This window comes from Budorcas taxicolor, chromosome 6, assembly GCF_023091745.1.
Source record: "Budorcas taxicolor isolate Tak-1 chromosome 6, Takin1.1, whole genome shotgun sequence".
NCBI lineage: Eukaryota > Metazoa > Chordata > Mammalia > Artiodactyla > Bovidae > Budorcas > Budorcas taxicolor.
The window spans coordinates 103,117,488-103,128,182 of record NC_068915.1 but is presented as its reverse complement, the minus strand read 5'-3'; the positions used below and the strand labels follow the sequence as shown (position 1 = coordinate 103,128,182).

Below are 10,695 nucleotides of genomic sequence, written 5' to 3'. Positions count from 1 at the left end.
CTTTGGGTCTGTCTAGTTGTACCCAAAGAAAACCTTTTGTGAGGTGCTGTGTGGGAATATCACCCCCATTCCACAGATAGAAAAAATTAAGAATGAGGGGCAAGTATTTTGCCAAATGTCCACTGCAGGGGAGTGGCAGGTCTGGGAGTGGACCCGGATGGGCCTGACATCAAAGCCACCATCGTTCGTATCCTCTTGTCTGAGTGGGAGAGCTGAGTAGACAGAAGTGTGGGGCAGGAGGACAGAAGACCCCACACTCCTGCAGCAGGGAGGTGATAGGTGCTCTGTGCTGTGGGTCCAGCTTCCCAGGGACCCTGCACGCCTCCCGGACTTGAGCTGCTAAGTTAGCAAAGCAAGGCTTCTCTGTGCTTCTTTGGCTCCAGAGAAAGCAGGTGTGCTTTTTCATTTTTGTTCCTTGTGTGGTTCTACATTCCCATTGCTACCTGGAGTGCTCAGATGCCTGCTTTTTCCAAGCAGAGACATCAGTTCATTTGCTTTTGGATGTCAGATGCTGGAAAGTCATGGGGCTGGTGTGGTGGTGCTTTGGGTTTAGATTTCAAAAGAGGAATGGTCGCTTCTCAGCTGTCTTGGGTGTCTGTCTGCTTAGAGCCCCCTAATCCTTTGGTTTTGTTTGAACATCCCTCTCTGTCCGGCTGGATGCCCCTCTGTACTGAGATCCATGTTCTCCATCCTTGGGTCTGTCCTTCTGAGAACTTTCAGCTCTTTTCTTAGATTCTCCTCCCCTCCTCAATTCCTCCAGTGGCCTGAATTTTGGTCATTTAAGTTTTCTCCAAAGGTTATTCTCACTGGAAATTACAGGATTGCAGCTGTAGTCCAACAAACACAGAATAGTGAATCTTTCCATCCTTGGGATCAAACCATCCTTGCCTTCAGGTGCTTCTTTCAATAAGACACAGCTATCCTCTCCTTCACAGCCATTACCTTCTATTTCACTTTATCTATTTTGATTCCAAAAGTTTTCCTTCCAAGAGTTTGGGAGGGGGCAGTCATATGAGCAGGTGTCTTCTCCTGGAGACGCTTCCGCACCCACCCACTCACTGCAACAACATCCAAAAGGGACTTCTCTTCTCTGGGATTCCCTCCTAGACTTGGCTCCCACTAACTGGTGTCCTGCCCTCCTGAGCTGCCCCACTCCATCTGTTCTCCTGAGAGGCTTGATGCAGAGGTGGGTCTCCTGAAATCAGGCAGGGCTGCCTCCTTCTCTCTGGTTGTAAGAGAACAGACTTGGTCTCAGACCATGGCAGAAGGAGCCTCAGTTCTCACAGGATCTCCACGGAATCACTTCATAACACAGCATTTCTTCCTTGCCAACCCCTTGCAAATGACAACCCAGGTGCGAGACAGCCCAAGGGTGGTCTGGGTGGGGGCTCTATCCACCTCTCAGTCCTTGTTCCACCATGACCCCAAGTGCAGTCAGGCTCTGAAACTTTCACTGTGTTATACCCACAAGAGTGATAGAGCCTGTGGCTTCCCCCGTGTAAATCTGAGGTCCTGGAATCCACCATCCCCAGTGGGTGAGGCTCCAGCTGTCTCTCTCTGGCCTTCAGCTGCTGAATCCAGCTGCACATGGACCTGGAGGGCTTTGGTGAACGGGTCTTGACTTTGCATTCAGATCACAGGGACATTTTCGAGTCACTCTGGCTGACAGACTCTGGGATGCACAGGGCACAGCTCATGGAGACATATGTATACAGTCAGTGTCTAGCCGGACACATACACCACGGCTGGGGAGGCATGCCGTGTGGGGACAAGGACGCGGTCTGTCCCGAGACAGTGCAGCGGCTCTCCAATCAAACAGTTTCTAGTAATTGCACTTAGTTTCCTGGTATTCGGGTCTCTGCCCTTCGGGCTCTTGAAGGTACCACAGCAGGGACTCAGATGTGGCCCTGAGCTTGACAAATTCCCCTTGGTCCCTGCAGAGCTCCTACAGCCGACCCACCCAGGACCTAGCCGTAGATCCTAAATGCCTCCCCTTTGGACTGTCATCAAGTATCCACAAATTCTGGTTTCAGTCTCTGGGCTTGGAATAACTTGTTTTGCTGTCAAATTTTGGTTTGAGTGGGGTCGGGGTTGCCACAGGACTCAGTTTATTCCATAAGCTTTTTTTCTATCCTGGAAAATTAAAAAATAATTGGAAATGACACAAGAACCCAGGGTTAGGATGGCTAGAGAAGTCCCTGCTTATCTGCCCTCACCTTTCCCCACCATTGTTCCGAACCTTCTAGCCGAGCCCCCTGAGGGACTTTCCCCGACAATCCGGGAAAAGAGGAAATGGGGTTCAGATAGCCTGTCCTCCTGCACCCACCCCAACCTATTATAGTGACCCCCACTCTGGTCTGATGAGACCTGGGGTCTTTCTTTTACTTGCCACACAAGCACTGAATGAACATCAACCACATACCAAGTGCTGTCCTAGGACTGGGCACAGAGGACCCGAGGAAAAGTCCTCAGGTGCAAGGGTTGGGCATTGGGCAGGGACACAGTGTCTGAGCTCAGTCTGGGGGTCCAGGCAGCTGGTGGGCTGTGGGCATCCCTGGAGCTAACAAGGCCTTCACCTGGGCTGGACTCAGGGGGCGGAACTCTAGATTCTAGGGGCCTTGGCAGTCCCTAGTCCATGGTGGGCACCCAGAACAGGGAGAAAGGGGGTAGGCCTGGGTGTCAAAGCAGGAACTCAGTGTGAGACAGGCAGGGTCCAATGATTAGAGAAGGACCAGCTGCTGGGATGGCATCAAAACCAGATCTGCAGTCAAGGGCAGGGCAGGGGGAGAGGCAAGGGGCTTGGGATCTTTACACAGGCTTCCTGGGCATTTTGCCTGCAGGCCATGGACTCCTGCAGACCCCTGACCCCAGAAGCCAACTCTTTGGTGAATTTACTGGCCCATGGGAAATAGAGAGCCTATAGTGGACCATACGGTGGATTTATTGGTTCACGGGCAATAGAGAGAACCAAAAACCAAAGCCAAAACAGAGAGGACCTTTGGACAAAACTGTAACCATCTTTTCAAGATGAAATAACAATAAGGTGACAACCAGGTTTCCACTGTCCAACCTTATTCACTGAGAACTCCCCAATCTCCCTCCCAGGGGTGGAACGTGCCAGCAGCCCCTGGATGCCTCTAGCCCAGTGGGCCTGACATTGAGCAATCTATCACAAGGCCACCTTCCACGTCACCTAAAGGAATGTTATGGTCAGAGTTGGGAAGAAATATCCTTTTTAGAAAACATGAGTGAAAATGAAAGGATACCAACCCGAGTTCTTGGCTCACTGAAGTCATCAAGGCCACAGAATGAATGCTAGTGAGAAAAACAAAAAAAGGAACAAAAACTATAAAATAAGACCAAAAGAAAATGAGGAGGGGGGAAGAAAAGAAAGAAAGATGTAAGATATGTAGTATGGAACTCAATGACAGCATTTCACAAGAACCAGGGCCCTGGGGTTGGGTTTGGAAAGAGACCCAGGAAGTCAGTGGGCTTTAGAAGCTGATACCACCTGAGAAACCCATTCTGTGGGATTCCTTGCCCAGGGTGGGTTATCCCCACACAGTCCGCAAACATCTGGCTAATACAGACGCGGGAGATGTACACTGTAGTTAAAGTGTTAGTTGCTCAGTCATGTCTGACTCTTTGTGACCCCATGGACTGTGTAGCTTGCCAGGCTCCTCTGTCTATGGGACTCTCCAGGCAAGAATAAGGGAGTGGACTGATATTCCCAGACCAGGAATTTTTGGTGCTGGGGTGTGACTTTCTTGAAGAATGTGGCAGGATAGCATATATCCAGGAAGAACCCTCTGATGGTCCTGGTTGATGGTCTCACCAAAGGCGGGGCATGACATGCATACAAAGATAAGGAAGACTCCACCCAGGTCCCAGGTCACCCAGTCCCACCAGAAGACAAACAGAACCCCTCCCCCTCCCCCAGCCCTGCCAGGGCCCACTCTTCCAAGAGATTCATTGTTTAAAATCTTTTATGTCATTGGTTTTTCTGCTTTAAAAAGAAAAAAAAAAATCAGCAGAAGAAAAAAGTGGCCCTAAAGGAGTGAAAAATTGTACAGATCAGTTTGAAAATAGAGATCTTCCTTAGCTTATTTACAACTTGATTTATTCAAAAAGAACTGCTGGTGATTCTTTTTGGAGATTAGGTTAGGAGAAACATGTCTGAATATTATCTGAGGTGTTTGAAAATAATTCATTGGTTTTTTCCCCCCAAATCTCAAGGTAATAGCTCCCCTAAACTGTTATTGAAAAAATGAACATCCAGACAGCCAACAAATTTTAAACACATTTTAGGATCACTGGAAGTTAAAGCTAGAAGGAACATTTAGAATCATCTAGCTCTTGATTTTCTACATGGGGAAACTGAGACCTGAGGATGGCGAGGTCCTTGCCGAGACCACCCTGTAGCATGTGGTGGGGAAAGAGTTCCTGACCTCTGACCAAGGTGGCTGGAGTTATTTTTCCACCAGCCCAGGCCAATAGTGTCCATGGGGAAATCCTTGAGGTATCCTTGAGACCCCCTGGGCTGCTCCAGTCCATGGGGTCACAAAGAGTCCGACAGACTGAGCAGCTAATACTTTCATTTCAACTTACCGTTAGGGCTTCCCAGGAGGCACTAGTGGAAAAGAATCTGCCTGCAATGCAGGAGATTCTGGTTCAATCCCTGGGTTGGGAAGATACCTGGAAATGGGAATGTCAGCTCATTCCAGTATTCTTGCCTGGAAAATCCCATGGACAGAGGAGCCTGGTGGGCTACAGTCCCTGGGGTCACAGAGTCCGACACGACTGAGCAACTAAGGCTTTTGCGTTTACTGGCTGCTCAAAATAACCTCAGAAGTTCTGTATTGGGGAGGGGGGAGTGGTGAGCAGCTGTTTGATGGGGATTCTGCTGCTGCTAAGTTGCGTCAGTCGTGTCCGACCCTGTGCAACCCCCATGGACCGTAGCTGCCAGGCTCCTCTGTCCATGGGGATTCTCTCCTGGCAAGAATACCAGAGTGGGTTGCCATGCCCTCCTCCAGGGAATCTTCCTGACCCAGGGATTGAACTCGAGTCTCCTGCATTGCAGGCAGATTCTTTACAGCTGAGCCACCAGGGAAGCCCGATGGGGACTCTAGGGGTCTCCTTAAACCAAATTCCTACGGGGTTTCCAGGGCACGCAGGAGAACCGGCCCAGATCCTCCAGCCATTACCCTCTGCTGCCCCCGTGAGGACACTGCCGGTTGTGCAGGCTGGGAGGCCCTGGGGTTCCAGGTACAGGAGAGAAGACGCTAGCAAGGTGAGTTAATCTGTGTAAAAGCTGACTTTTAGGAGAGAAAGCTGATGTAGCATCTGAAGAGCTGCTATATCTCTTTGGGCCATTGTGTTTGATTCCCTCTAGAAAGAGTGGGCTGTCGTCCCATTTGCAGACAGCCCTGAATCTGCCCTCTGGTGGCTTTCGTGACTTTGGCCCTGCTCTGTCCATGGAATGAGTCAGCTTCCTCTCTCCAAAGATCAGCCTCAGACACCTGAAGCCCAGAAATATCCTTTCTCCATCTTCTTTTCCAGGGTGGCAGCACATCATCCCTCAAGCTTTTCTGGCGCATGTTGTCCCCAACAGACACCCCCCGCCCCAAGTTGGGGTCAGAGTCCATCACCTACTCCCAAACACGAGCTTACCTCTACAACATAAAATGTGCAATTGTGGGTTTTCATGGACTATAGCCTGCCAGGCTCTCTGTCCATGGAATTTCCCAGGCAAGAATACTGGAGTGGGTAGCCATTCCCTTCTCCAGGGGATCTTCCCGATAACCCAGGGATCAAACCCAGGTCTCCCAAATGGCAGGCAGATTCTTTACTGTCTAAGCCATCAGGGAAGTCTGGGTTTTCTACTCATCTATTACTCATCCTGCAAACATTTGATGATGCCCTATTTCATGGCAAGAACTGTCTTGGATAAAGAGGTAAATAAAAGCTGGTCCCTGAACTCAAGGAAGTCCCGGCCACTGGGCAGACGAATAGGACGTGGTAAGTGCCCTGACAAAGATGCCATGTATATGGACTCATTCAACCGTCTGGACCAGCAGTATGTGGCAGGGGCGCTGGTGGGGTGACTGTGGAATTCCTGAGACCCGGGTTATCCCAGCTGTGGGACTGTGGACAAGTGTTTGAATCTTTCTCAGGCTCAGTGTCCTCACCCGTAAAGTGGTGACAACCATAGGGGCCAGTGGGACTGGGCATCAGCCTCACTTCCTGCTGGAAGGAAGAGACTTCCCTGAAGGGAAGAACACTCATTGGTTCTAGGCATAAATGTCATTTAAGGAGAATGAGTCCATGAAGAAAGTGACCTCCCCCTTCCCAGTGAGGTAGTGTCAGAGGGGTTCAGACTTTCTTCCCTAGAAAAGTACTTATTTCTTGGACTGCCAGTATGGGGGACACGGGCAGAGAAGAGAGGGCTGAAGACAGAGCCTGTTCTTCAGAATATTCCACGTGAGCGGTTCATGGAAGGAAGCCCGGGGCTGGTGCGAGCTCACACCACCTACCTTTTCCTCCAGTTCTTTCAGGTGTCGCTTCTGGATCTCCAGCTTATCCTCCAGTTCTCGCACTCTCTGCAACACATTAAGTTCTGGATCAGAAAAAGTAAATTTTCCAGGTTCAACTCTCACTCTTCATTGTTTGCCTAGTGTAAAGTGTAAGCAGTGACTCGTTGGAAATGAGTCGGGAATGATTGAAGGCAAAAGGAGAAGAGGGCAGCAGAGGATGAGATGGTTAGATAGTATCACTGACTCAATGGACATGAGTTTGAGCCAACTCTGGGAGATAGTGGAGGACAGGAAAGCCAGGCATGCTGCAGTCCATGGGGTCAAAAAGAGTCAGACACAACTTAGCAACTGAACAACAATAAGCTGCTTGATATACAAACAGTAAGTGGGCAACTCGACTTTTATATGTTGAACAGCCTTGTCTCTCCACCTCCTGAATCAAGACTGAGGGCCTCTTCAGCACTCAGGAGGCTCCCTGGCCCCCAAGAGACTCTATTCTGACCTCTCACTAAAAGTAGATTTTTGCCTGTTCTTGAAATGCATGGAAACAGATTGCACTCTTAGGGCAGGATCTTTTGAAAACATAAACATCAAGATCAGACCAAGACACGGAGGTGCCTTTTGGGCAGGTCAATAAAGCTCATGGATTTGAAGCAGCACCAAATGACATGTCCAAGATTTATTTAGCTGGAGCCTGGGAGCAGGGGCAGAGGAGATGAGTGTTGATGGGGGGCATGGCTGCAGCATCCACCCAGGTTCTTAGGTTTAAGGATGACAAACTGTCCCCATGAGCCTGGGCCACTCCTGGTTTTAGCACTGAATGTCCAGAGTCTTGAGAAACTCATCAGTCCTGAGCCAACAGGGAAAGATGGCCACCTGCCTGGCTCTGCTCCCTGGGGTGCACACCCACCAGTGCTCAGCAATTTATCAATCTGTTTCTTCCAGTTCCACGCAGCATCTCACCAGGAGGTCTGGCAGGTATGACCTTTTCCAGTTTGTCACGTGTCCAATAGGGCTTCATCACCCAATAGGGTTGATAGGCCAGGATAGCTACTAGCCTCACCAGTCCTGAATGCAGACGGACACCTCATTCCTTGGGAGAAGGCTGTCGGACTGAAGGCCAGGCAATTCACATCAGCCTGAATTAAGCATGTAGACCCATCCTCAAACCTGGAGAAACCTTCTGCCCAGATTCCTAGACTCAGATCAGCATCACCTGGAGGCCCTGTGGATCCCAGGGGCCCTGCCCCAGAGTTGCTGACTCATCAATTCCAGGGTGGGGCCTGAGAAGCTGTGTTTCCCCACAGACTCCCAGGTGATGGGAATGCTGCTAGTCTGGGGATCCAACTCTGAGAATCACCACTGTGGGCACATGTGCCCACTCAGCAGGTTTGGCTCAATAGGCCCTGTGCCCACTCAGCAGGAATGGCTCAATAGGCCTGGGGCCTTGAGGGGTTTGTGGTCCATCAGGTTCAGCCAATGGAATTATGCAAATACATGGATGATGCCCTGGATAAATACAGACATCACAGAGAAAGTCAAGTGGGGTAGGGAAAGGGAAGGGGTGTTATTTACATGGGGTCTCAGGGAAGGTCAAGCTTGAAGGGGTGTTATTTACATGGGGTCTCAGGGAAGGTCAAGCTTGAGCAGAGAGGTGAGGGGGGTAAGAAACTGAGGTGTGGGCTGGGGGGCCCTGAGGAGGCACAGAACCCAGCCCACGGTGGTTTTCCAGATGCAGGAAAGGGGAAGGAATCCAGGCAGAAGGAATGACATGTGTGTGCAGGGAGCTGGGGGTGCCAGGGGGCAGAGGGTCTGAATGTTCCAGTGAGAAGCTTTCCGGTGAGGAGCTGGCAGATTTAGGGGTGTCATGGGGAGTCTGTGAAGGGTTTTAAGTAGGGAAATGATGAGATTTTGATTTTGGAAAGATCACACTGGCAGCAAAATAGAGTGAACTGATAAAAAAAGAAAGTGAAAGTCACTCAGTCATCTCGACTCTGCGACCCCATGGACTATACAGTCCATGGAATTCTCCAGGCCAAAATACTAGAGTGGGTAGCCTTTCCCTTCTCCAGGGGATCTTCCCAACCCAGGGATCAAACCCAGGTGTCCTGCATTGCAGGTGGATTCTTTACCAGCTGAGCCACAAGGGAGGCCCGGATTGATAAGGAAAAGACACACAAAAAACCTTCCCTTAGATATGTGACCTTGGGCAAGTAATTCAGCCTCTCTGGCCTTGGTTTCCTTATCTGTAAATTGGGAGTAATAGTGTTGCCCACATCTGAGGATTTAGCAAATGCATCTGCAAAATGCTTAGAGTAAAGCTGGCAGAGTATGCGCTCTATAAAGGAGACCGGATATGTGCCTAACCTTCTTTCACCTGAGGGAGACAGTGACCGCTCCTCAGAGATTCTCTTGCAAGGCGGGGATGGTCTAAAAATGAGCACAAACTCAACTAGACTCTGGTTTGGATTCCGGGCCCCAAATTTATCAGCTGGTGGACTTTGGGGTGTCATGTCACCAATTAATCTCTCTGTGGAATCCCTCTTCTGTAATAACTGCACGGTGACCCTGTGACTCTGGGGGTGAAATGGGCACCCAGGAAACAGTGCCTTGGAAATCACAGTGCCACATGGAGGGGGGACAACCTCTTATAGTTTTCGAAGGATTTGCAAAAATGGCCCAGGAACAACTCCTGGGCTTTGAAAATCAGTCTGAGTTCCTTTGTATCATTTTTTTAGATCCCACATATAAGTGATGTCATGTGGCATTTGTCTCTCTCTGTCTGAGTTACTTCAGACAGAGAGCTATTACTTCTGTAGGGTAATCTCTAGGTCCATCCATGCTGCTGCAAATGGCATTATTTCATTCTTTTAATGGCTGAGTAATATTCCATTATATGTATGGACCACATCTTCTTTATCCATTCCTCTGCTGATGGACACTTAGGTTGCCTCCATGTCCTGGCTATTGTAAACAGTGCTGCCATGAACACTGGCGTGCATGTATCTTTCCAAAGTATGGTTTTCTATGGATATATGTCCAGAATTGGAATTGCTGGGTCACATGGTAATTCTATGTATAGTTTTTGAAGGAACTTCCATACTGTTGTCCATAGTGGCTGTACAATGTACATTCCCACCAACAGTGTAGGAGGGTTCCCTTTTCTCCATATTCTCCCCAGATTTATTATAGAGTTTTTGACAATGGCCATTCTGACAAGTGTGAGGTGATACCTCATTGTAATTCTGATTTGCATTTCTCTAACCATTAGTGATGCTGAGCATCTTTTCATGTGCTCTTTCGCCATCTGTATGTCTTCTTTGGAGAAATGTCTATTTAATCATCTGTCCATTTTTTGAACTTACTTACAAAACAGAAACAGACTCACAGACTTTGAAAACAAACTTATAGTTACCAAAGGGAAAAATTGGGGTGGGAGGGATAAATGAGGAGTTTGAGATTAACATATGCATATGAAATATATTATCAACAAAGACCTACTGTATAGCACAGGGAACTCTACTCAACATTATGTAATAACTTATATAATAAAATAATCTGAAAAAAGTGGATATATGTATATGTAAAACCGAATCAGTTTGCTGTACTTCTGAAACTAATACAACAATATAAACCAACTATACCCCTCAGTAGTCACGTACGGATGTGAGAGTTGGACTATAAAGAAAGCTGAGCGCTGAAGAATTGATGCTTTTGAACTGTGGTGTTGGAGAAGACTCTTGAGAGTCCCTTGGACTGCAAGGAAATCCAACCAGTCCATCCTAAAGGTGATTAGTTCTGGGTGTTCATTGGAGGGACTGATGTTGAAGCTGAAGCTTCAATACTTTGGCCACCTGATGCAGAGAGCTGACTCATTTGAAAAGACCCTGATTCTGGGAAAGATTGAGGGCAGGAGGAGAAGGGGATGACAGAGGATGAGATGGTTGGATGGCATCACCAATACAATGGACATGGGTTTGGGTGGACTCCGTGAGTTGGTGATGGATAGGGAGGCCTGGCATGCTGTGGTTCCTGGGGTCGCAAAGAGTCAGACACGACTGAGCAACTGAACTGAACTGAATACCCACAATATAAAGTAAAAATTAAAAAAAAAAGATTAAGTGAAAAAAATTACCTTTATCTAAAAAGTCAGCCTGAGAAG

At 48.6% G+C, this 10,695-nt stretch overlaps 1 protein-coding gene across 1 annotated transcript in view; it reads right to left on the bottom strand.

The window, feature by feature from the left end:
• Nucleotides 1–3,295: 3,295 nt before the first annotated feature.
• The window catches only part of JAKMIP1 (janus kinase and microtubule interacting protein 1), a 72,944-nt gene continuing 65,544 nt past the window's right edge, over nucleotides 3,296–10,695 (bottom strand). The window contains exons 19-20 of the mRNA XM_052641718.1: nucleotides 6,534–6,599; nucleotides 3,296–3,346 (exon numbers count right to left, since the gene is read on the bottom strand). Coding sequence (XP_052497678.1) covers nucleotides 3,296–3,346; nucleotides 6,534–6,599 — 117 coding nt within the window. The remainder of the gene's footprint in view (nucleotides 3,347–6,533; nucleotides 6,600–10,695) is intronic.